This window comes from Merops nubicus, unplaced genomic scaffold (assembly GCF_000691845.1).
Source record: "Merops nubicus isolate BGI_N331 unplaced genomic scaffold, ASM69184v1 scaffold8989, whole genome shotgun sequence".
In the NCBI taxonomy this organism is placed as follows: domain Eukaryota; kingdom Metazoa; phylum Chordata; class Aves; order Coraciiformes; family Meropidae; genus Merops; species Merops nubicus.
The window spans coordinates 19,695-46,956 of record NW_008631648.1 but is presented as its reverse complement, the minus strand read 5'-3'; the positions used below and the strand labels follow the sequence as shown (position 1 = coordinate 46,956).

At 41.3% G+C, this 27,262-nt stretch overlaps 1 protein-coding gene across 1 annotated transcript in view; it reads right to left on the bottom strand.

The window, feature by feature from the left end:
- Nucleotides 1-7: 7 nt before the first annotated feature.
- LOC103779997 (ethanolaminephosphotransferase 1-like) overlaps nucleotides 8-27,262 on the bottom strand; it is a gene marked incomplete at its 3' end in the record, with an annotated part of 35,650 nt that continues 8,395 nt past the window's right edge. Inside the window, exons 4-8 of the mRNA XM_008947645.1 lie at nucleotides 23,265-23,533; nucleotides 15,674-15,782; nucleotides 6,078-6,126; nucleotides 4,130-4,310; nucleotides 8-35 (exon numbers count right to left, since the gene is read on the bottom strand). Of these exons, the coding sequence (XP_008945893.1) occupies nucleotides 8-35; nucleotides 4,130-4,310; nucleotides 6,078-6,126; nucleotides 15,674-15,782; nucleotides 23,265-23,533 (636 nt within the window). The remainder of the gene's footprint in view (nucleotides 36-4,129; nucleotides 4,311-6,077; nucleotides 6,127-15,673; nucleotides 15,783-23,264; nucleotides 23,534-27,262) is intronic.

Sequence of the window (27,262 nt, the reverse complement as noted above, 5' to 3'; positions counted from 1 at the left end):
CGGGTGCTGCTCATCTGGCAGACGATCACCTTGCACTGTTGGGGCAAAAGGCGGCAGGTGAGAGGCGCTGGCTCAGCCCGAGCCTCCAGAAGGATGTCCCTTTTCTCTGCAGGTTGCCTTCAGAACAAGCCCAGGATTCGAAGCGAGGCCTGTTTCTGGTGAGGAGAGCACTGCAGAGACACCTCTGTGCCTTCTGACTACGACTCCTAAAGCACTCTGCAATAGGTACTCAAATTACTTCTTTTCTGGAGACAGTGTTCTGGCACAGTTCACTTCATGAGCCGAGGCAGATCTTTGGAAAAGGGGAGTCTGTTGATGCCTTGTGCTTTCACACAGGCTCACAAAGCTGTGATCCCAAACCAAATGTGCCACCACTTAATGCCTGGGAGAGCACACTGGTATTTCAGTCACATGGCGGGGCAGAAATCTACCCTGGTTCATTGCATGGAAGGGAGGGAAGGCAACATGTGCCAGTTTAAAATCCTGTTTTTCTTTTCTAGCACTCCTTCATGTGGTAAAACATCATTTTCTTGGCTTGATTATGGCAGTGAACCCTGTGGAGATGTAGCTGGAGGACGAGGGAGAGGGATCCCACTCAGAATGGCAGAAAAAAATGAATATATGGTGCATAAAGTGAAAGCAATTAGCTTGATTTTACTGAGTTCTTCAAACATAAGTTGAAGTTGAGATTTTTAAAACCAGGTAAGTGCACCTAAGTGTTTTATCTGGTTTAGACAACTTCAGAAGTATGTCTTGTACACACTTCCTTTTTTTTTTTTTTTTTAATTATTTAAGCACTGCTGAAACTATTTTTTTAAGTTTCTCTCAAAATTTAAATGTGGTTAAAAATAGATTTTGTGTACCCTGAAAACAGTAGAAGAATGAAAAATCTGTTCCCTGTGCAGTGCCTGAAATGCTATTCCAGCAGAAGCAGGAGTTTGACCATAGGAAAAAAAAAGTGGCTTTATTGTCTGTGCTGTGGAAGCTGGAGAATGCAAAAATAAACCATGAAAAAATAGTTAACTTTCAATAATGCAGGAAGTAAGCATTTGTACCTAATGTAAATATGTTTGCCTACAATGCATTATTAGTATTGATTATTAATTTTTTGAGTAACACTATTTTTATGAGTCCTGTGGGAATCATTCCATTGCTAAAGCAATCTATATGCTATCATTTTTCTGGCTGAGTAATTGCACCTGTCCAGAGGCTGGATTCCCCATTGTTTTAAGCCATTATTACACCATGTTAAGTATGGTACTCAATTTTTCATAAAGATTGCTTATTAATCTTTGGAGGAATTCACCTTCAGTGTATCACAGGACTGCAAAATGGACGATGGTCTGTGAGCCTCCCTCAGTTCCTTATTCCCCCAGTCCTGAAGCACTGACTTGCACTAGAAGTGAGGCAAAGCAGCACCAGATGAAAGTGCTGGAGTCTGGAGAAGCAGACTGGGAAGGAAAGGTGAAGCTCCAGGACTATGCCCTCTGCTCTTCCATCCCCCAGGCCTACAGCTTGCCATGCTGCCCTGGCCTCGCTGAACTGAAACCTGTAGCAGCTCTGGTTTGTGCCACAGGGCAGGCCCCTCCAAACCTCTCCAAGCCCACCCCCCCTGCCATAAGCAGGGACATATTCAACTAGATCAAGCTCCTCAGAGGTTCATCCAGCCTGATCTTAAATGTCTCCAGGGATGGGGCCTCCACCACCTGTCTGGGCAACCTATGCCAGTGGTCTATCACCCTCACATTGAAGAACTTTTTCCTAATGTCTAACCTAAACCTACCCTTTTCTAGCTTAAAGCCACTACCCTCTACCAGGTAGAGGTAGAAAACTGCAGGCAGAGGACTGCAGTTTGTGATCTACAGAGCAGATAATGGAAACCCAACATATCAGACTATCATGGAGAAGAAGAGCATTGCCATGACAAGCCACCTTCTGATGCTGGAGGAGACCTATGTGGATAAGGGCCCAGAGGAGGTGAAAGGAATTACAGGCTTGTTCTTCATTTTTAAAATGTTCTAAGTTCCCACTATGACCCATACATTTTTAATGCTTGCTTTTGAAATGTTACAAATTTCAACTAACAAACATACATTTTTAATTCACCTCTAACGCTGCAGTAGATGTTTTGGTAAAGGAAAAAACAAAACCTGAAGAATATGCATTGCACTCAATGTCTAATAAACTGCAGTCTGCAAGGAAACTTCTGCTTTGCCTTACTATTTTTCTTCTGCAAGCATCCTGCCACAACTGTTCTTGGTTGGTTAAGACATATATGCAGAACCTGCTGTTTGCCAGACATTGAAAGTACTTTTCCCCCACTGGCATGAAATAATTGTATTCCTCATTTAGGAATCTACATTGTTCTCTTAAGAAAAAGGGGTAGATTAGATAATGAAAAATGGATCCAATAAACCTTAATACATCTGAAAATGACCCAGCTTCTGGGAGTTCAGGTCCTTAATATGGAACTGTTTGATTTGTGCCCTTCAGAAATGTTCATTCATAGGATACATCTAACAAACATCACAATTATGATTTGTGTTCCTGAATACAAATTTACAGTGAGGTTATTCTTTCCCTTTCAAAGCCCCACATTTTCAAAGATCCCTCTCATAATGCAAGACACTTCAAGACCTTCTCTTCTTACATTGGATGCAGTGTTGCTCAGTGATGTGATTTTAGATGATGCTGGAGACTACCTTTCTAAAATGACACCAGTTACTGTCCTTTAGGGCATTTTAGCATTAACTGGAGGAACACTTCTTCTTGGCTGCATAAAGTGCTGGGGTTTAGACCCCCAGCCCTGAGGGAGGGTTGGCATATGGATGATGTCCACAACCAAGCAGGAAAGACCCTCCTGATTGGTTTTCACCCAGGGTCTGGCCAGCCTTGGGTGGGAACCCATTAGGAGATCACCACCAGGTGCCCCTGCCCTAGGCATTAACATCAAGTGTCCTCCCTCCAAGTTAACAGCATAAAAGCTGGCTCTGCCTGCAGTGGTGCTGGGAAGCCTGCCTACATGGTAGATGTGCTGTGTGGGGCTTCCAGTTATCAGAAGTGCTCCCTGGCTCACTACTGCGAGTAGAGTTCCCAGTGGACAAGATCAAGGCCAGGACAGAAGGAGGATTATGTAGGTAATGTGGCTTTTCCTTGGCAATTGCTATGTGGTTGGAATAGGACTGATGACCTGTCTCACTCCTTCCCCTTTGATCTGGTTTCTTTTCTTTATTACATCATGTACTGTGAGTGAATGCATCCATCTATTTATTCCTCTGGTGGTCAGCCACCTCTCATCTTCCCTGTGTACTTTGGAATGGGGTGGCAAAGTCTTTTCTATGTGTAGACTACTGATGGCCTTGTCCTTCCTACTGGGACAAGTGGCCAGCAAAAGACTGCAGCTCTCCTGCCTCTCCTCTGGCAAGAAAAGAGGCAAAGGGCCTCCTCCAAAGCAGAGATCCCTGGGGTAGCTGCAGCACTCACTATCTCTCTGCCCATGGGGTTCCTTCACAGAGTATGTTGCCTCATAGGCATTAAAGGGGGAAACTGGTCACAGTGATGTGGTATAGGAGAAACTCATCTGTGAGGAGAGACCCATGGCAAGGCCTCTGCATCTTTTCAAATTTTCCCTAAAAAAATGCTGTCAGTAGTACAGCCTTATTCTGAACAGTCAGAGGCAACTGTGGGATCAGCTGAACTGCAGGGAACAGGGATGTGAGTACCACACTGATGGGCACAACTGCAGAGGAGGGCTACAACCCCACCACTCCTGCTGCTAAATCTGTGCCTGTGCTGAGCTTTACTTTAGAGAAGTCTCCAGTTCTGCCTATGTTGGGGAGCATCTGTTCTGTTTCTGGAAGGAAGGCCTCCCTTGAGTTTTCATAAGCCCTCAGGGGAAAAAAGAACCCTCCTAAGAATGTTATGGTGTAGTAGAGTAGGTTTTGCAGTACTGTAAGTGTGCCTAGTCCAGACAAGTGATGTGATGTACTTCTGTAAGTCAGTGTAACACAGAGGTAGAAGAGCTGTGTGATTCTGCTGAGTTTTAGCTACATTTTCTGTTCCCTTCTACTTATTCACATAAAAATAGAAAGCTACATCCAAATAGTTCCACCACCACAAACATACTTACAATAACGTTTGAGAAAGCAACCCCAACCATCCATAAAAACAGCCTTGGTTGCTTTGCCAATATGTTGCCTGGAGATAAAACCACCCAGACTGTGAGAAGAAGGAACAGCAGCAGAGGTGACACAAGAGGTAGGAGTGCTTCGTACAGAGAATCACTCTTCAGTGTTTTCTTTAAACGTGCTCTGTAAATAAATACAATGACTTTATGGAGTAGGAAAACTTATTCATTCTATTTCTGCACAGTAACTTCAAACTCTAGCTCAACTCAGCCCAAGAATTCATCTTGCAACACAACTACCTGTGTAAATGTACTAGATACAGACATTTTATGAGAAATTATAGGATATTCAAGTAACGTTTATTTCTGGGGCAAAATTATCTTGGTTTGTTCACATAGCTTCTGGTCAGCTTCACCCATTCATTATTGCCTGGCAGTGGAGCACTGAGCTTACTCAGAGGGAGCTGCAGTACCCTGACGTAGCTGTAATCCAAATGCACAGCCTGCAGGCTTGCTGTGAATTCAGAATAGATCTGGTTTTTAGAGAATGAAACTTCTGACATGAGCCCTGAAATCACTTCAGCCAATCTGCCCCATGCTTTCAGGGATAGCAGAGGCAAGCACGTGGCTGGCAGGCACTGCTGCTGTTTAGCTCTAGAGGTGATGCTGCCAGACAATCCAACACTGCTGCCAAAGTACAGCTTCAGGGAGGCTTTTTTTTTTGCTAATTAAAGTACAGGAAAATTAATCATGCATTGTGTTTTCTTTGATATTTTAAGCTGTCTTTTAAAGGGAGTAAATGACTGGTTTATGTCAGCTAGGAAAAACATAACTACTAAGTTCAATAGCTTCTGCTTCTATCTTGCATCTTTCTCACTCAGGCAAAACTCATTGAGGGGTTATAAAGGGAGCAGGGGGCTTAATTTGCTAAAGTTCAATGCCTTTAAACCATTTCTTCAGACCAATAGTTCAGAAGAGCAATTCTGTGTTTGAAGTGTACTGGGAAATGTTCTGTTTAAAATCTCTGAACATTTGTATTTATAGAAAGAGACAAAAATCCAATAAATACCTTTTTCAGTCCAAAAAAATAATACACTTCTAATAAAATAACTGAGAACAGGCAGCAGGATGAAAAAAGAGGAAATGATTGGAAAACTCAAATTCCTCACCACCAAATCCAGCCTTTCTGTGGGTCCTCAGCCTCCCCTGCATCACATCTCCTGACTCCTCAGTCTTCCTGCCCCAAACTTGAGGCTGTTCATGATTTTATTAACCACCGAGTACTGCGACAGGGGAAGGGCTGGGTAGGAGTGATGTGTTATTGTCTTACAGTATCTTCAAAACTTAATACTAATTTCTGATAATTCCTGAAGACGGGGCAGTGACAGATTGTGCTCCAGGACACAGAGGACCTGATGTGACAGATGAGTGAAATGAGCTAGCAAATCCTCGTGGCAGGCAGGCAGCATTAATAGAAGTAGGCCACTGGAGTATAAACTGACTGTATAAAACTCCTTGTGTTGTATCTGATGGCAATTATCTGCAGACTTCATAGAGAGAACAGTTTTACAGAAGGATCTGGATTACAATAAAGTATTTCTTGGTGGGCAGGATGATCAGCTACAGGATTTTACCTAGGAGTTACAAATCACATTTGACTGCAAATAAAATGCAGTGTTTGTAACTACAGAGCTTTCACCAGTTTACTGTGCAGGACCAGTGTGAGACTGCCTGGGGACTGGGAGGTGAAAGGAAGAGGGGGGGAGTTACAAACATGGAAAAGAAACCAGTCAGATTCTGAAAACTGACCAAAAAAAATCATCAGGACAGCATCTGGCTGAAAGAAGCCAGGCTGCTTCAAGCATGACATCTACTTCTCAAGTGAGGAAACCATTAAATATACAGAATTAAATGGGAGGGGGTAGAACTTATTTAATGCTGATTTACTTACCTGTGAATGTTGTACAGTGTTTGTGGAAATGAAAGAAATAAGCTGAAGCCTGGAAGAGAAAAAGATTCATCTGTAATGACAGCCAGTCCTGCTACACTGATGACCTGAGATTTCTCATCTGGAAAGAGAGCTAGTGTGCTATAGTGACTCTATTCCTGTGCTCATTACAGGATATGAACTGAGTTTGGAGGCTTTAGACAATAATAAAACTTTTGTCATTTTTCCAAAAGTGAGCTGCTAGAAACGGCTGCTGATAAAAATTTGTGTGTAATGAATAAGACCAGAAAGATCTTTTGAAAATTCTGACCTAATTAGTAGGTAGGATCAGTCATTTGTCATATATGGGTTCCTCTGCTGGACCCAAGAAAGATCACAGCCCCATTTTCCATGAGCTCCTCTCTATTTCTGTAGAAAAACCCAAATCTGACACCAAAACCCTTTCAATGGAATATATAAAGACAATTAAGCTCACACAGGGCTGTGCACATTAGTGGGGAAAGGTTTATAGTTCAATATACTGATGTTGAACTAATGATTTGCTTTGCTGAATTGAATTAATTTTCATGACCCAGCCATCATTTGAGCAAGTGAAGGGTTTTTATGGTTTTCTTTTTGTTTTTTAATACAGCTGTGATCTTTCTGGAGCTCAGCTTTAACCCCCAAGGGACAAGAAGTTTGCCTTTGCCAGCACTGTGTCTATCTGGTATCTCTAGATACGTGCCAATATTTGGCATTTACCACCAGCACAGCTGCCAGCAGCCCTGGAGCTGCCTGGAGACCCAGTTGTACCCAGTCTAAAACCCACACCCAAAATATGTTGGTCCACCCAAGGGTCAAATAAGACATCCAGCATGCAGTGAAAGTACAAGGTTTAAACAAAAAAGCCACAGTGTCAGTTAGCCTAACTGAGTGAAAATACATAATAAGACTTCTTTAATCTCTGTGTTTCCCTGCAGAGCTTCTTGGTTTCGATTTGGGTTTTTTTTTTTCTCCCCCTCACTTTCTCTGTATCAAGGGCTTTTCCCTGGTCTATTTGCTGCTTAGAGATTGCTCTGGGTAATGTATTTCTGCCTGACTTTTTTTTATATTATAAGGCATGATGATTGTTTTCAGTGCACTAAATTAATCCATAATTCCTACTTTGTGATGGGCAAGAAAAGCACTTTGATATTTCTCGTTTTACCTTTAAAAAAGTCTCATTTAAGAAACACGGTGTACTGTTAAAATAAACTCATCTCATTATTAGAATGAATAAGAATGAATAGAGGAAAGAACTGTTTTCAGATGACTTTGTACTGGGGCTAATGTGGCACAGCAGAGTCTTGAGAAATGTCAGTGTTTACTGTTCAGTGCCCATCAAAGACATACCCAAATGTTTAGCATGCTCTGGCCACAGTGGCAGCTCCAGGGAAGAAAAACTAAAAAAAGTAAGAGCAGTGAAGATCAGGACTGTTGGAAAACAGAAGTAAAAAGGGATGCAATATACAATCCACTTCTCCAGTTTTTCTGGTTACCTTTTAAAGAAGAGAAAACAAAGAATTGGAAAAAAAAAAAAAGGAATATCCAGCCTGTAAATAATTTCAGGTATTATATTTTCATGTGTTTACTGCTTGGTTTTGCTTTTTAAAACAAATGAGCTAAAAGCTTTGCCTCTTTACCACAGCAGAAACTCTGTATCAAACAGCTGGAGGATGTGCAACTGAAGTAATATCCCAAGTATTTTGTAAATATATTTCTAAATTCTGGAGCTTAGTGCCTCCAGAGTGATCTGTGTTTAATGTGCACTCCCGTTAGTTATGTTTCCTATTAGGCAGGAAGGGCTAGTTCAATAAAATCTTGAGTTACGTACAGCAGTTCCAACATCTGCATCACATTAGAGCAGACATGAGACAAAACATTGACTCTTGAGGTTAAATCTAAATTTCCTGCTGCAATCCTGAAGTTTGATTTGTTAGCAGAAAAGCAACCGAGAGGAACAGAAATAGAGACAAGAACTAGAAATAGAATTCAAAGAGCAATGGTTGCCAACAATTTGTTATTTTTATGAAGTGCCATTTTAGTTAGAAATAACACACTGACCACAAACAATCCCCCAGCTAGCTAAAAGCCACTTTCCAAATGGGGCAGTTCCACCAGTTACTCCCCTGTATTTTTATTTTACAGGGCTTTGCTTTCAGCAGAGCAGGAGCTGAGGCTGCAGGAGGGAAAGCAAAGGGTGTTCCCCTCTTTCTATCGGGATTTTCAAAATTCCATCGTTTCCTACAACATGTTGCTTTCCCATCTTTTTTTAGCTAAGGGGGCCTGGCTTGGGGGCTGCTTTTGGTACTCATTAAGTCTGCTTTTTAATTGGCATTAAGGATCCCTTTGTGCCCAGAAGCTAAACTGCTGCTTCCGCATTGCTGCCATTCCCTGCTGGTCTGGGGAACAAAAGGTGCAGCCTGGAAAGCAAACCCAGAGCTGTCCCTCTGGCTCTCAGCCACCCAGGAATGGCCCAAGGGATGATGATGGAGCCTTTTTTTTTTTTTTAATGACCTAAAAGCACATATTTCATTTTCAAACCATTTAAAAATCAAGTTTGGTGCATTAGATGTTTTTACACAGAAAGTAGAACTCCTCCTATGATGAAGGAAGCTAATGATAAGTTATTATTATTAGAGGTATTACTGCTCTTCTAGTATTTTTTAATTTCTCCTGTAATATTTCCCCCCATTTTCTGGCTAATTTAAAATCTGAGACAACTTTAAGAACACAGGCCTGCATTCAAGGCAGAAGCACTGAAGCACAGATGGATGGCACAGATACACACAGGGATTTCTCGTGTCATGTTAGGCTGAAGGCATCAAGCCCAAATCCTCGGACTGAGCTACAACCCTATGGTCACTCCCTTTTCAGAGAAATAAGCACTGGCAAAACTCTTTATCAGGAATTGTTTTGTTCATATTAAAAACAAAACCCAAACAAAACAACAAAAAACCCCAACCCAAATACATTCAAAGATTCATGATTAGAAACATGTCATAAATAGTCATCATCTTGTTTTCCAAATATGCATAAATACACACACATGCATACTTATAAACACATGTGTGTGTAAAAGGGATGGAAAAGATAATTTCCATTAATTTTAGTGACAACTTTAGATTACATTTGGTGCTTTCAAGTTGAATTCCAAAACAGTAACATGTTACCTGAAATTTCTGAGTGAATTAAAAATAAAAGCTTGCATGTGATAGATACCATGGTGCATTTGTCCCCTGTGTTAGTCTAGACTTTATTTAAGTTTAGTTGCACTAGGGCATCTTAAACCCTTACATAACTAAACTCAAAGACTATTGAAGACCTGCAGATACTCAGGTTGTTTCTGTGACATGACATGTGGCACGTGTGGCTGTTGTACCTGAGTTAATTTAGGGATTTTTGCAAATTACAGACCTGTTTGTCATGGAGGAAGAGTGGGTATGGCCAGAAAAGCACTGCTGAGGCTACTGGCAGCTCTAGGAAATGGTATTCCAGTAACCAGCAGAGGAGCTCCACGCTGGTGGCCAAAGGCAGCCAGGTTCCTGAACACACCAAACCTCACAGACTATGAACACCACTAAATAAAGAAGCAACTCCAGTAGGTAGCCAAGACACCTAAACCACTATTTTTCAAACAAATTATACTGCTTCAAAAGCAAGATAATGCTTATCTTCCAGACATTTTTGCTGTCATAAACCATTTGTTGGAAAGTTCCTGACCAGTGAACCTTTGAAATATTCAATATAAAGCTATAATATATGCTAAAAATTGGTTCTTCCTGACAAGTAAAGGATCAAAGATGAGATGGTGCTGTACAAGGATGTAATTTTAGGTTAAGGTTATCATATGTTTTAGGTGAACACTGCACTGGAAGCTGGGGGAGTTAATTCAGGATAATACCCTTCCATCCCTCCTGTGCTCCCCCCAAAAGACTCCTCAGAGCTTTCCTTCCATTTGGGAGGCAGTGAAGAGGTCTGTGCAGATCTTCTGGGTGTATTGGAGAAGTTGAGCTCAGTATAAATCAGCTCTTTAACAGCAGGTAACTGTAGTTGCATTTCAGGATACAAATGGAAGACTATCTCTTGCTCTTCAGTTGCCCACAGCTCCACATGGCCTTCTTCAGTATACTGCTTGCCCTCCTGATCTCCAGGCTACTAACTCACCATAGTGAATGCTTGGTTTAAAAAAACCAGGATGTTATAATTTACTTTTCTTAGACCAAAAATTGAGTTTAAAAACACTTAGGCCTCAAAATTAGCTTGAAAAAAAAATGTTCAAATACGTTTCCCATGTTTTTTTTCCAAATTTCTTCTATGCTTAGAGCAGCTAGATGCATGAAAATATCTTAACACACTGAGTGTTTAGCACTGATCAGTGCCTGGAAGCTTCACAACAGGTGAACATTTAGAAGCACTTGTGACTGGAACAGCAGCTTCTTATGGAATGGTGTGATTTTCTCAGGCATGTCTTGAGAAGATAATTCTTTTAATTGGTTGTGCAAACAGATGATTGCATATTGAGCTGTCCACTAACTATAAAATTATGTTTCATTACTATATAATATGGCAAACTTAGAACCACTTAATAATTGGGGGGGAGAAGCTTAGAAAACAAGTATATAATTTTCAGACTTAATTAAACCTGTAATGTCTGAATATATTAAGCAATATAAGCACAGATGAAAAAATACACCCAAACAGATCTACACAGCATGAAATTATTTTACAGGGAGTAAGAGCACAGTGTAACCATGAGCCCTATCTTCATGCACAAAGTTGAGGTATGCTTTGGATAGCAATTGTTTAGCATTTAAGATACTTCTTGAGTAGAAAGATTGTAAAGGGATGCATTTATCATGCTTGATGATTTTATAGCTTATTTTCAGTGTCTAAGGAAGTACTACATATATCTCTCTTGAACTGAGCTGTAAGCTAACTAGCATTTGGAGGGATTTAGTACAGGCTGAGAATTTAGTTTAAGGACACAGAAGTAGTCCTGCTCACACAGCATGTACACATCATCCTCTCATTCTGGGCACAGCAAGAATCAAGCACCAGAAAAATGGTGCCTTTATTTGAAAAGCCCAGACTGGCTTCCAGAAGGACTCCACCAGGTAAGCTCCCTTGTGTGACTTTTTCTGGGGCTCCCACCACCCGTGAAATGACTCCTGAGGGCTCACACCCCCAAACCCACTCCCACTTGTCCCAGCACCCTGTGACACCACCCTGCCTCCGGCTGAGCTCTGCTCTCCTGGGGTATGGTTCTGACTGGTTCAGAGGAGTTACTCCAGACATGAACTCAACTGCTTTTACACAGATCTCAAGTGACAGGTGAGGTTTTCACACCTTTTACTTCAATGAAGCCTTGTACAATCTGTCACAACAATGCTTTAATAAATGTTAAACTGGTGACAGACACACAGAAGCCAGCTCATGTTAACCACACTTTTCAAACGAGGCCAGTCAAAGCCTCTTGGAGTGATAACATTCTGAAAACATATCCCTTAACATTTAATCGCTCCACGAGCCATCAGTAAGGCTGAACCACTTCCCAATGGAAACTGTAGGAAATAACTACAGAATGACTTGTCTGTATGAAACAGAAACAATTCACAATTTGACCATGGCCTCCTCAACACTTTCTGACACTGAAGAAGGGCAGGCTGCTGCAAAGTTACCCCCTGGAAGGACTTCCCTGTCCTCCTTTGGTACACAGATACAGGACAGGGTGTCAGGACAAGGCACTGTTCAGATGGATAACTGCTTTCCCACTATGGCAGAATTCACATACTTGGCATGTTTCAAATGTTGTGGCTTTAGTCTCATCACTATTTTTGTGCTGCTATTATGTTGCCATTTATGTATTTGCTCCTCATTTTACATATGTAAGTAGCTCAGAGAAAAAGTGAAACTCAAGGAACACACACTCTGTGAAAGTCAGCACAGAACCAGAAGCAACAAACATCATAGGAAAAAATTCTGAATGCTTTGGCCCCTTCTCTAAAAGAAAGTCCAAGATTCAGATCTCTGACAGATGTTAGTGCTCCATTCACATTTCATGTGCAAACCTGTACTTTAAAAATGTCACAGTTTTGCCACAGACTTCAGTAGCCAGCTCTGGGCACTGTTGAGCAGACAGAGTTGACTCAAATGTGCCACCATGTCTGGATTACAGGACAGCCTGCCTCATGTACCAGACACTGAAGAAGTACAACATTTTCAGTCCATGCTTTAGTGGTCCTTTAACCACAAAGCTTATTCTTGTGGTTGCAGTTAATACTGAAGAGGAGAGGGAATCTTCTTGTACACCCAGAAGTCATTTTTTCAGTCTGGCTTTCTAAGCAGTGAAGCTGACGTGAGAACACTTTGCTTGTTTGTGTGCATCCCACCATCACTTTTGAGCCCTCTGGTCAATTCTAAATAAATTTAATAGACTGGAAGATGTTTGTAGTAACTTGCATGGAAATAACAGTCAGGTAAACATATAAATACCTTCAGTGAGGAGAGGATTGCAGCCTGAATTTGAATTTTATTAGTCATTATAAAAATCTAGAGAGCAAGTATGAAAGTCCCCAGAATGGAAAATGCTTCATTCACAGCATGCACTTCTTACAGGTCATTTAATTGCAATGTGAGACAGAAACCATCATCAATTAGTAATGCTGCTCCATGAACTACTGATGTTTACCTGCCAGTGAAAATCATCTTATGAACCCTACAGCACCGTTTGTGGTACAAGACATTATGTGGGGAGTGGACTGTTTTAAAATGCTTACTGTAAATATTTTATACTGCTCTCAACCTGACAGCCCAGTGACAGGGAATGCTAGGCATCCAGGGTACCCTGGAGGGGTGAGAATAAATGATGGCTCTCACCCCCGTGCTGCTCTTTGAAGGGACCCTAGTTACCCAGATAATGCTAGGGGACAATTGTGGTTAAATCCCAAGAGAGCTTTTGGAGAGTCAGCCACAGGAGCCTTGCTGAGGGCAGAAGTCTTTAGTTCCAGCTGAGCACAGAGGCACACAGCTTCAGCAAGGTCTGCCTGCTGCCACACCACCAGAGAAGCAGCATTTCCATCCAGCAGCCAGGACAACATGCTCTGGAAGCAGGAGAACAGCCTCCTTTGCCTGCTGTCCAGCTAGGTGTGTGTTTTGGAGCTGCAGGATGGAATTGCATTCACTGCCTGTGAAAATTACAGGTTTTTGTTTGCTAGGCAGCTGAAAAATTCCCATAAAACAGTATGCAGAAGTTTTCTGCTTCACGGTGGAGTCCTCTGAGGTCACGGCTCAGCAGCTCAGCCTTCCTACAGGTGTTCACAGCATGCTAGACAGTTCCCAGGGACATACATAAAGCTCTCTCTTGGGAGGCTTTCCTAAAACATCTAATCTAAACACCAGTATTGCTGCACTTTTATGTATATCTTTGTGTGTTCTGGCACCTGATAAAAATTCCATTATTTTCAGTGGGTGAGTGTCACCTGGTGAGACCACAGCTTCCTCTGAGGAGGTGGTTTTGCAGAGTTCATCCTTAGGTTACATGTGGGCTATTCTTTTTTTTTTTATCCTTACCCCCAAAATCCAGGAAAGACATCTGAAAACCTCCACTCTTGTGCATCTAATTTGGATTTCTTCCCACTAGAGAAGGAGCTAGCTAAAGCCCAGCTGTTCTCAGAGAAGTGATGGCTCAGCAGCTCGACTCCTCTTGTGGACACAACAGTAAAAGCACAAAACAAATGCCAAGTATTGATGGAGCAGCTACAGGTTCATTGTGAGAAGGACCACTAGTGACTCCTAAATGCCATCAGATGGTTAAGGACAGACAGTTACTGTTTAATGGCTCCTCTCAGGGTCCTGGGAAACTAACTTGTAAAAAGCATCAGAGGCCCACTGCATTGCTGCTTTAACTAGCCACAGAGGCATTTCAGTGAGCACGCCAGAGCACAGGCTCTGACACAAACGGGTCTGGCTGAGCAAAAGACACACTTGCTGCAACCTCCAGAAGGGTGAAAACAATTTCATCTTCCTGCCCACGCAGCCCTAGGTGTAGGTTAGATCAATACTTTTCTGCAGTCACCATTGGGTCCTGCAACTTACTGCAAGCTTCTAAAAAACCTTATGTATCCATATTCACTGCACCCAGGTTATCCAGTGATAACCACCTGAATCACTGCTGCTGAGCTGAGGTTCAAACCTGGGGTGAAATGGCAGTGCCTTCTGGATAAGCATGATGTTCAGTGCAAAGAGTCTACTTTTGTAATATTTAAATTCAGAGTCTGTTTTTAAGAGGTTTACAAAGCACTGTGACAATTTTGTAATACAGAGTCAACCAAAATAATTCCTTTCATATTTTAAAGCCATGTTTAACTTGACTACTGAAAAGGCAACTACTGGTTCTCCCCTTTCCTTCCTTTCTTTTCCTCAGTGTCCAAAACAAGCTTGACAAAAAAACAACCAACCAACCCTGTATGCCATTGGTCTCATGTGGTCCATTTTATACTCTGGGTAAAGCACAAAGGAGTGTCAAAACCATGGCCCTGTACATGCTGCTCACTACACAGTGTCCTTTCTAATCCAGGAATACTGGGAAGCTGAGCCTGGAGGAGGTACCTGCTAAAGACCACACCACAGAAAAGGGTGGTGAGAGCACATGTCAATGCAAAGAATTCAAAAGTACCCCAAAAATGCTCAGATGGCTCCTAGTTCAAGTCAGAGTTAGAGCACCTATATCCAAGTCCTCCATTTGGCTCAAGGACTAAAGACAACTCTTGGGATGTAAGTCTAGACTCTGTGTCAAACATGTCAAACATTTTTTTTTTTGGTGCATTCTCCTCATTTGTATGCTCATATCAAAATCCCTAAAATTTATATCCTAATTTCTTCAACTTCCAAGCAACACATTAAAGCCATTTTTCTCACACACATTTTTCACTAAGACTACCATGGTTTTAACTCATGAAAATGTAACTGCTCTTGTTCTCAGGCTAGCTATAGCAGCTGAATAATGTTAGATGCTTATTTCAAACTATGCTGACAGTATCAAATAATGAGCAAATAGGCTATTGCTGTGTATGAAAATCCATCAGTTCTGTTCAGAAAGTAATGCTAAAGAAGAGCTTAGAAAGCACTCATCTCTTCTTCAGATTTACAGTTGTGCCTCCTAAGATAATTTAGATAATGCCTTTATTCCTTCCATCCTTCATGTTTTGGAGCATTGTGTGCTGCAGGCCAAAATGTTAAATTTCCAGTATATGTACATGTGAGTAGCATTTTACCTGAGTGACACGAGGAGTGGCTGGGACTTTGAGAGCCAGCCAGCCAGCACACTGCACTGCACGTGCAGATAAAGAACATTTGCTGTATTATTTGGGTGCAACAGATAGGAATTCAGTAAGGAAAAATGTTTCCAAAATTACTGACTTTTTAAAAAGTTTTCCAGTATTAGCCCTTTTATTCAGCTCACTCAGGTGGGTTTTTGGACTAACGAACACTCACAAAAGGAAAGAAAAAGAAGGAAATATAAGGAATAGTTAATCAAAATAATTTAAAAGCAGTAGTTTTGCATGGATCTGGACACTTACCTATAAGCAAGATGACCAATGCATCTGTAATGTAATAACCAAAGAGGAAAGGCTTCTGCCAGATCTCCACACCAACAGCACCCGTGAGCAGATATGCTGCAATTAATACCTACAAAAAACCAATAATATATTTTCAATTCTTTACTTCTAAAGGCATATAGAATTTCACTTATCATCATAATACAGTAGCAAAAGCAAAAAAAAAAAAAAAAAAAATCAGTTGTTTTCCTTCTGTCTCCATTTTACAGGACCTTATTCAGCCATCCCTAAACCATTACTTCTAAGCAGTGAAGCAGCTTCCAGGGTCACTAAAAAAATGATTTTAAATGTATGAAATATGGTAAGCAAGCAACTTCCCTGCAATTGTGTGCATGTTTGCATGGGGTATTACTGACTTACCTTTTCAAAACACCTCATTTCTAAACCCCTTCTTAATCCCCACTGCACATGCACTTTCTTGTACTTGCATACAGATTTCAGAATTAGCCATGTGGTTATTTCTGCAGCTCAGTCCCCTGAACTGATCATATCAGAATAACTGAGGAGAAAAAAACCTAAGCTCACCTGAAATAATAATAAATATCAATTGGATGTGAAGAAATTAAAAGAAGGGGCAGGAGTTGAAGTCTTCCCTGATTTTTAATTTATTTGGCAGATGACATCATTACAGGACACAAAGAAACATGTAGAAAATGTCACTAGGAGCAAAAGGACTCAGACACAAGACTCGCAGGTCACTTGCTGAAGTTCCACCAGTTTCAGTAGAGCTGTAAATTAGTTTCTACCCTCTTCAGAGTTCATTTTGTGACCCAGCTGAGGTCAGAAATGTCAGTGCAGCCCCCTGTAGCTCCTCTAGCAACAGCTTTCACACCCATTGGTGCCTGTAGCAGCATCACCTCCAGCTCATGGCACCAACTGGTGAAGCTTTCCCATTTTAGGTGTGTAGTGTGTGGATGCAGAACTGAATGGGACGCAGGTTCCAAAGCCCTCACACCTTTGATCCCACTCCTCTAAGGATCCCTCTCTCCCCCAAAACCCATTCCCTGGCTTAGCCCAGGCCACCCAGCCCCTGCAGCCCCTTCTCCTGGCAGCACCCAGCCTGTGACACTTCTGCCCCTCCCTTTCTCCAGGCTACTTTGTTCTCAGCAGTTTAGATTTGCTGGAGGACTCACAAGGGGACGTAGGTTTCATGCTACATCTCAACCTCCTGAACTATTCTAGACTTGAATTAACAATGAATTGCAAAAATTTACTTCAGCTCTAAATTATTATGTTAATTGTAATGCCATTCAGAAATCTGCATATTCATATATCTCTTCCCAAGTAACACTCAGTAACCTTTGCTCCTCACTCTGGGATGACAGATACTTTACAGTTTTACGTGTGTCACAGACCTTACAGGATTTGGTTTAGGTTTTTGAAATACTCACTTTTTGCTGTATTGTTTTATCTTCATTTTTAACTCCAACAAACACTTTTCCAGTCTTCCAAATTAAATGAATTGCTTTAAAGGGACACTGAAGATCTTTTTTTTCTAGATAACAGGCTGCTTAAGATCACAGTTTAGCATCAAAACACTGTTGTCCATTGAACCCCCTATTACACTATAATTACACTATTTGACTTCACTTATTCTCTGCATCTAATTTCAAGATCCTTGCCCTATCAGTACGTAACTTCTAAAGAGTTTTGCTGGAACGAGGCACTGCAGAATTGGCTGTTTAAATTGCCTTTGCAAGAACAAAATTCTGACTGTAAAATCAGAATATTACCTCTTTGATTAGGAGAATTCTATATAACCACAAGACAGTATAACTCTTCAGAATCCTCTGGCTTCTAGCCTTTTAACTGCTCTCTAAAATGCTCAGTTTCATAAAAATCACCATCTCTTTCACACCTTTCCACAACTCCAGGTCTAGGTTTTGTGACAAAAATGTTCTACACTCTGTGTAGAACATACATTTTTTTCTCTCTAATGATCTGCCATGCCTGTTTTACAAACAGACACGTTGAGTATGCTCTATGATGTACTACACATCCTCTCATCTTTTTTAAAAAATACACTGGCTATGCTTTTAAATTCTTTATGATTCTACAAAAAATGGCATGAATTTTACTGTAATGCTCAATTTTCCTAACATATTCCACTGGTTGTTTATGTGTTGAAATACTTTCCATTCACAGTGCTCAAACTGAACATTTAGAGAGCAAATCAATTTAAAATACAAGGCTACTTTTTTCCTCTGAAAATAAATATGACACTTGTCTAAGAAAGTACAAACTGACAATCTCCTGCAAGTCCTTCCAACAGGAGTTAGCTTTAGTGTGATGTGTAATTCTTCCATTTTATTTTTTTTTCCAGTATTTTTCCTTTCAATAAATAAAGGTGGCAAATTCAGCCTATTAAAATAGTTTTTTATATGTATTGAAAAGGTCATTTTGCATTTAGACATGCAGGTTACAATAGGTAAATGGCTAAATGCACGGGGAAGATTAATTAGCCAAGAAAGTTTTGAGCAGAATCATAATGGAGTGGTTAAGAATGAAGCAATCTGCTGCAGAAGGAGCCTGTGCATTGCAGGTTCTTCTGTTTAAATCTCCCATGGACACACTGTGGGGCTTCCCTCAGGTACTGAGTTTGGTTTCCAGCTGTGTCAGGAGGCAGCTGGAAGCAGACACCATGGCCTGGCCAGGGCTGCTTCCACACCACTGTCAGTTCTTCAACAACTCCAGTGTTTGGAGCCACTTAAACCTTCCAGTGTTTAGTTCCACCTTTGGAACTAAAGCATAACCAACGTTATTTCTTCCTAAGAAAGGCTGTGCTTTCCACAGACCCTTCCAATCAGAAAAACTCTGCAAGGGAATATCTTTTTGAACGAACATAAAAATGATTCTGAATCCTGTTAACATGGCCAAAGAATGACAGATTGGAATCTTAATTTTCCATTTTAGCGTAGACATTTTTTTTGCCCCTCAGAGAAGACAGGCATGTTGTAAAAATGTGACGTGCACTGCTTGGGATTTCTCTGCCAGTTCCTGAAACACTGGCTGCCACAGTTCTCCCCAGGAAAAGGTCACATGAAACTTATTTCCGCATGAGTTCTGTGAACTGCTTCTCAAAAGAAAACCTGGTAAATGACATCCAAAAACCCTCTTTTGCTGTTTTGACTGAAAGGAAGGAGAAAAGAAAGTTCTACAATGTTTAAATTGCTACCTGCATCATATACTTAATTTATTTGGAGTTTCAATGCAAGCAGCATCCTCTCCCTTGAGCGTGGGACTGTCCAAAGCCATGGGGCAGAACTAGCAGGGAATGCATCTGAAGTGCTGGGGTTAAACCCCCAGCCCTGAATGAGGGTGGGCAGATGGATGATGTCCACAGCCAGGCAAGAAAGACCCTCCTGATTGCTTTTCACCCAGGGTCTGGCCAGCCTTGGGTGGGAACTGATGAGGAGATCACCACCAGGTGCCCCTGCCCTAGGCATTAGCATCAAGTGTCCTCCCTCTAAGTTAACAACATAAAAGCTGGCTCTGCTGGCAGATTTGGGAAGTTTACCTGTATGGTAGATGTGCTGTGTGGGGCTTCCAGTTATCAGAAGTGCTCCCTGACTGTCTACTGCAAGTAGAGCTCCCAGTGATGGTGGGACAAGATCAAGGCCAGGACAGAAGGAGGATTATGTAGGTAATGTGGCTTTTCCTTGGCAATTGCTGTATGATTGGAATGGGACTGATGACCTGCCTCACTCCTTCCCCCATGGCCTGGTTTGACTCTGCTTGCTCCTTTTTTTGCTGCATCATGTACTGTGAGTGAATGCACTGATCTGTTTATTCCTCTGGTGGTCAGACAACTCTTATCTTCCCTATGTGCTTTGGAATGGATGGTAAAGTCTTTCCTACATGTATGCTGCTAATGGCCTTGCCCTTCCTACTGGGACAAGTGGCCAGCAAAAGAGCATCTCAAAGGGAAAGCCTGGGGCTTATGGTCCAAGCAATCATGTCCTCAGGTGTGACTGTATACAGGATTTCTGGTCATCCTCTCCTTACAGGGCTAGGGCAGGATCAGACAGAGCTGCCTGTTGCCTTTCACACTTGGTACTTGTGGTTTTTTTGCTTTTCTCCAGCTTGTCCCCTTGGCTGAGGAGAGCAAGAGAAAGGAGTGTGGAATCACCTAGGTCATTCCAGCTCTCACAGAGCTCTTATTTTCATTTTTAAACTTTTATGTAGGAATATAAAGGGTACCTTCTTGTTATGCTTAGGGTGGCACTGATGTAAGCAGAGGTATCACTACATCAGATTAAGGAAAAATGAACAGTTTGTTCCCCTACTATGAATGCAGCCACAGCAGCTGACGAAAAGCAACAGCAGGATTAGGGGAGCACTTCATTAGGGGAATGTTAAAATTTTCAGGAGAAAAATAAGTTTTTTAAACAATCCAGAGAACATCTGTAAAAATCAGGATATGGCAAGAAGCCTTTCTCAGGAAAGATTTGCCTTTTTTTTTCCTCCAGTAAACTTAACTTGCGGCAAGAAGCCTTTCTCAGGAAAGATTTTTTTTTTCCTCTAGTAAACTTAACTTGCAGGTGTTAGCTTTCTTTGGTTTGGCTTCTGAGAATGTGTATCCAAGAACATAGCAAAGGTTTCTTCTTTAGTTTTCTTTTCAGCCCCTGACTTTTAGGGCTTTGTGCTTGCTTGAAAGTGTATGAAAATCGTCTCAGATGCTATGGAATAAAGAGGCTCCTCTGCTTGCATCTTTGTTTGCCTGCAGAGAGCTCGGCAGGAGATAACTCCTTGTGCTGGAGGGAGGAGAGAGGGGAAGAGTTCTCACTGCTGCAGACGCTGCCTCCTTGATTCTGGAGCCACAAACATAACAGCCCTCTGACCAAGGATCTCCCAGACACATGACAGCCATTTTTCAAGTTTACACACCACAGCTCCCTCTAAATGCCTGTCTGCTGTAATCAAAGCTAATTGGAGTGCCAATTACAGCCCAGCTAGAGTAATTAGGTTACCAATTCTGACGAGTCATCAAGTTGCAGAAAAATGTGATCTGCATAAGTCCCATAAATTTCTGTGACTGTAATGAGGTATTTTTTCCTGGGGAACAGCAGCTATTTTTACAGCACAATTAGCACAGAGCCGGCAAGCAGGCTGTCTGTGTTTATATACAGTGGAGCTGACTCAGCACCAGTGTCCTGGGAGCTACACGCCAGTTAAGCTTGCATTAAGGTCAACAGTTATCTGTTTGCACACTTGTATCAATTACTGCGTTTCCTGAGCTTTGTGGTGATAATGAAGTCCAAAATTCCTGGCTACCATCAATTTTAAAGGGAGAAGCAGGGGACTGGACCACCTGAATGTCTGACATGCCAATGCAATAGCATCACTGTTGGTGAAATGACTTAAGACAGAGCAGAGAGGCACATTCATGGAGCAATCCAGCTAGGAATGCCACGGAGGAAGCAGTGAACTAAATGCTGGGATTCAGTCTGAAAGCAGCCTGGAAGTGCTTTCACACTCCCTGCCTCTGAATGTGCCTGTGGGAGTTTCTCAAAGAGAAATGGGGGGGAGAAAAAAGAGCAAGAATGTTACCTTTCTTGCTCATCATCAGCCATTTACTGATGTCCTCAGTGTCCTCTCCTCCAAGCAGCTGGAGATGAAGAGCTACCTTTAATCGTGCACATATCATACAAAAACTGCTGAATGGGTTTACAAAGAAAAAGCATGTCTGTGTTTGTAGGGGAATTGAGATTTTTTTTTTTACTAGACTAGTTAATACAACTGGGAAAAAATGTTACGTACTTTCTGGGGTGTGTGCAATGTAGTTTGGACTAATGGGTGAAAAAAAAAGCCACTAGCTTGATCTATAAGTCCTGTCTTGTCCTTGTTCATAGGCAATCATAACTACTATTAGGAGGTAATTTTTACAGATGGGAAAACTGGCACACAGACACTTCAATGGTGCAATCTTCCACCACTATTGATGACTGTGTTATACAGCATCAAAAAATCCTTACATTTATATGCTTATCATTGTGACTGTAGGCAAACCATCACAGAAGTGACTAAAAGTGAGTGTGCAGGGCAGCAGTTGAGCCAGAGGGGAACAGGAAACAGCACTTGTTAGCACCTTGCATCCAAGTTAATCAAAGCAGTTCACAAACTCTACTGAAATTCAGCCTCAGCACAAATCTGTCAGGCAGGGAAATGTTGTTACCCTGATTTCCCAGAGGGGAAAGCAGTGGCAGAGGCCTGGTCACTAAAAGGCACTGACAGAGTTAACAGCATTGCTTTGCTAGTTTGATACTTGCTCCCACATTTAATCACTAATCCAGTTAGGATGCTGGAGCAAGCCAAAAGAGCTTTCTAAACATCTGCATGTACATCTACAGCCATCATCTCAGCAACAAGTGAAATTGGTTGGAACACTGCTATTCCTCTCCTGCTGGAAGAGCTTTGCTAAGAAGCCTTACACAGGCATGGCTGAAACTTGCCGACCAGCTGGCTGCCTAATGTCTTAGTCCTGAGCCAACTTCTTCTCCCAGAACCTATTTTCTAGGGGATGAAACAGATGTATCACAGCTGGACCACCACCTCTGAGTTGTCCTCAAACCACTGGATTCTGATTATGTTTACAGCAATACATCTGCGGCCATTCATTCAAATACTACATTGCCATTAAAACACATACTTGAGTATTTGTCAAACTTCATTTCCATTATGTATATTTGGTTGTACCTTTCATCTCATGCCTGTGACAGGAAGCTCTCAGAAGACTGGGACTGTGCTCTTGAGGCTGCAAGAGCCTGGCTATCTAAGAGCAAGATGAACAAGCCCAGAGACCCCAGTGCTGGGCCCCAGGCAGTGCAATGAGCTCGTTGCTGCTGCTGCTCATGGGTGCCCTGAGGCCACCACTCACTAGGGTGCCCTGGGCCTATTTCTGAAGAGGTCCATCTCAAGGGAGGGCTGTAAGCCAGAAGGGAACTCAAATGGGGACTGACTGTGGGCTGATATGTAATTCATGTTACTGACTGTCACTCCCAGGGAGGAAACCTCTAATGGTATGAGGCTGACTGTTTTTCAAGGGTAAAAACGCTGGCTGTATAGGTACAATGCTATTTTCATTACCACATTTGATGTGAGAGCTGGTAGAACTGAGAGGTTCTAGTATACTATAACTGTATAATTACTGCTAATAAATACTACTTGGACTAATTCACATCATGTCTCAGAACCCAGAGCTGGTGGGAAAATTGCTCATGGCTTCAGATAGCATAATAATTTTTGTTAATACCACATATCAAATGCAGTTAAATGACATTCTCCTGGGCACAATCTGTCTCTAGGCTTGCTGCAAGCCTTTTTTTTTCCTACAAGGCAATGAATCTCTGAAGCTGACAGTTTGCTTGAGAGCATCCCTTCTTTGCAAATGCAGGAAATATTTCTGAATTACTTTTAGAGTTATGCTGTTTCACATCCAAAATCTTGGCCCAATATATTTGCCTTGAGCTCTGTTTTTTCTTTTCCTGTATTATTATGAAAACACTAACATAGTTAAAAAAATAAAACCAAAACAGGAATGATAAATACTTACCACTTGGCTTATATCATATCCCCAAGGAAGAAAAAGAACTCCTGTGTTATATTTCTCCCAGTGTGAACACATGAAGTTAAACAAGACAATGGTTAAATATATATACATTGTATATACAGAAACTCCAGTCTTCCCATTGTCTCGGGAACAGACAGAAAAAAAAGAAAGCACAAAGATGGAGGTAGCCCAGCTATCCAGCCCATGGTCAAATAACTCTCCCAAAGGAGTACTGGACTGAGTCCTTCGAGCATGCTTTCCATCTATGGAGTCTAGGATTGGGAAAGGAAAAGAAACAAAGAATTAGAACACAGTAAAAGGAGTCATTTTCTGCACATGCACTTAAACTACTGCCCTATAAAACAGATGGGAAAAGCACACCAGTAACAGCACCCTGAAGCACAACAGTCCCTTCAATACCAACACATTAGGACTGCTTGTAAAATATTTGCTTCAGTTAGCAAGTAATTTTTCGGTCCTTACCTCAGCTCTGAAACTAAATGCCACCTTCTTTACAAGCTTTAGAAAGACATTCTTAATTACTTGTCCCCAGTGGTCTTTAAACACTCTAATGTCAGTCCCTGCAATTAGTTTCTCAATGAAAGTGCTGAAAAGGGTCCATAGGGCTTCTCACCCATCCACTGATGGTGTGGACCCTCTGAGACTTCAGACTGCTTGTGGAGTAGATTCACTAAGGCATTTAGGTTGCCTGATCCTAAATGCCTCAATGACTAACAGTTACACGGCAGCCTCATGGAGCAAATTTCTCAAAATTGATTTGTGTGTGTGCCTGCACAAGGTATTTTAAAAAGTCTTTAAGTTAAAATCTTAGGACACAAGAGCCAGCAGTCCAGGAGGAATGGGGTCTAGCAGCTGTAACCCTCCTTAGGTGTATTGTCAAGCCATACCCTTAATCTCTTCTCTGAGACTGCTGGTGAGAAATAGGAATACTTTCTTCTTGAAGTTAAGTGTCACTATGCAGGATGAACCTTTTAGGAAAAAGTACACAGGACAAACCTTTGAGATTAATTGTTGAACTGAATCTCAAAATAACACAGGGATTTTTTTCTTTTTAATGTTACTTGGAAGATACTTTTAGCTAACAATTATTAGGCCTTAATAGCATTAGTAACCCAAAACTGACTAAAGATACAACTAAACAGTGAGACCAAAGACTCCACAGCTGCTATAGATCATATGCTACTTATTTCTCTAGATTATTTGGCAGTACTCTAAGTTTTGTTTAATGTAAATATACTTCAGGGATCTAAACCAGGAAAATATGGGATTTAATTCTGTGCAGATTTCAGACTATCTCCCCATTGTAATACCTAAACAGCTGTGAGAGATACTCCACTCAAATACAAATCTCTGGAGACAGTTCTCAGAACTCTAAAAATTAAAGATCTCATAGAGGATTTCAGATATGGCTTGTTCCCTTCTAGAGCTGCATTCTCCATCCATTAACACTACCACTGAATCTTCAGCATCTTACTGAAATGCACAGAAAAAAACTGTATAAGCTTGAGGTTACTTGAATAGTGTTGGTCTAAGTGTAGAAATTCTTTAGTCTGCTAAAGTCTGTCTATAAAGCTTAACTAGCATGTAAGTATGTAAAAATCCCTAAACAGTTTATGGTCTTTTATAGTTCAAGAACATCTATCCCAAATCAGGCACCATTTAGTTATAATACTATTTAAAAAAGTAAGAATGATAAAAGATTTGCCTGTTCATAAATGATATTAGATTGTCACAAAACAATATTCACATTAGATACTAAAATATGTGCATCAGTGAAAGAGTGGGTTTTATTTTGCAGGAACTTTAGTTTTACTAAAAAGAGTTAGGCTTATAGTGGTGCCATAAAATATAGTACTTTTAATTGTAATAGTCATGAAGAAAAGTACAGGAACTGTGTAAGACATACGTGAAATTGGATTTCCACAAATCTTTACCCACATTGTCCATGTGGTTTCACTACTTTTTTAAGAGACTGAAAATATCTTCTGTTTTATGTTTCAGCTTGAAATCATTCATGCCAACAACAGTATATGTTTAATAGACTGTCCCACATTTCCATTGTTTTAGAATTCTTGTATTATGTTTTTTGTTTCATAAAGGTTCATAAATCTTCAGTTTTATTCAAGTTTTTAACTTTATTCAACTATAACTTTTAAATAGTAGAACTCCAAATGACAGTAAAGAGCACTCCACTTTACAGAAAGGGAAAAGATCCCAAACCAACTTAACACAGGGATAAAATAAAAAAAAAAAAGAGCTTCATGTTAAGGAATTTGGTGAGAGTGTGTCATTAAAAAGAAGCTGAGAGAGAATAAAGCTGCATATTTGCTTAGTTATAATGGCTCTTTGCAGTCTTCCAAAGGGAAAACTTTGGCCATGCAGAATTAAATCTGAGACTAAATATCTCACGAAGTGGCTTGGACAGTAGACATAAAATCTACATATACATCAATTCATTATATCTTTGACTGTCAACATTGCATTCCTTGTTTTCCAAGCATTAAGAACTATAGGCCTCACTGGCAAATAACAGCTACATTAAGAATCTCAGAAGCTGAATTTTCAATGAGCTTTCTGGGGTGTCAAACACTAACAGCTCCAAGATGTAATTCCTATTTATGAAACAATAGCCACTTCATTAAATTCCATACAATTACATAAAGAAACTGCTGCTTCTGCTGATGATTATAGAGAGCTGCTAGGGAGCTCTGACTGGCAGTCAGCTTCAAGGGATGGTTGTTCCAGTGATTCTTATGATACAAATAAAAAGAAATTATGAACAAAATAATATTGGCACAAGCTCACCACTGGAATAGAAATGTCAAGGCATTTACAATGCAGAAGGAGATGTCTGCACAAGGGAATACCCCCAAGTTAATCAGGATGGCTCTATAGGCATGGGGTCTGATAGCAAAAGTGCCAGCATCTTTGCACAACACCACAGTGTACATTTAGAACTCATCTATATCTAGCCTGGTGATGTGCTGGGCTCTAAACCCCAAGCCCTGAATGAAGGTTGACATATGGATGGTGCCCACAACCAGGCAGGAGAGACCTTCCTCTTGGTTCTCTCTCAAGGCCTGGCCAACCTTGGGTGAAAGCTGGTTAGGAAGCCACCCCCAGGTGCCCTGCCTTTAGAATGAACATCAGGTGTCCTGCCTGAAAGTTCACAGGATACAAGCTGGGTCTGCTTGCAGGGAGGGGGTGAAGTTAATGTCTGTAGTGGACTTTGGGGGGGGTGTGTGGTTTTTTTTTGAAGGGCTTCCTGACTGTCTACATTAAGTGGGGTTTCCAGGGATGCTGGGACAAGACTGAGACCAAGACAGAAAGAGGATTATGTAGGTAATGTGGCTTTTCCTTGGTAATTGTTTTATATGATTGGAATTGGCCTGGTTTACTCCTTCCCACATGACTTGGTTTCCAACTTGGCTTGCACCTTTCCTTGCTGCATCATATACCATGAGTGAATAAATTGATCTGTTTGTTCTTCCTGTTGTTAGCCACCTCATATCTTTCTTATGTTCTTTGAAGTGGGCTGATAAAGTCTTTCCTGTATGTATCCTGCTAATGCCAATATCCTTCCTACTGGGGCATGCAGTCAGCAAAAGACCTGAGGGTCTTATGTATGGCACATGTATGGCCACACCCAGTAGTGCAGGGCCTTTTAAGAACCAGCTCCAAAGAGAGGGTACATTTGCACACCACAGTGGAGTCCATGTAAATATACTACCTTGAGTTCCCCCCCCAAATTAACTCTGTTGCACCACGATGTAGAGAGGCTGGTTATGAATGAGTTAGCTTTGGAAGAGAAAGCAAAATAGCCATGCTAATGTGGATCTTACTCTCACATCTGCACCAGGTCATGCCTATGTCCTCACAACACTGCACAGCAAGATGCAATATACCTAAACATATGGTCCTGGTATGATATAAAAAGGAAAAATGGGATATGAAACTGAATTTGAGGTGTAGGTGTCATG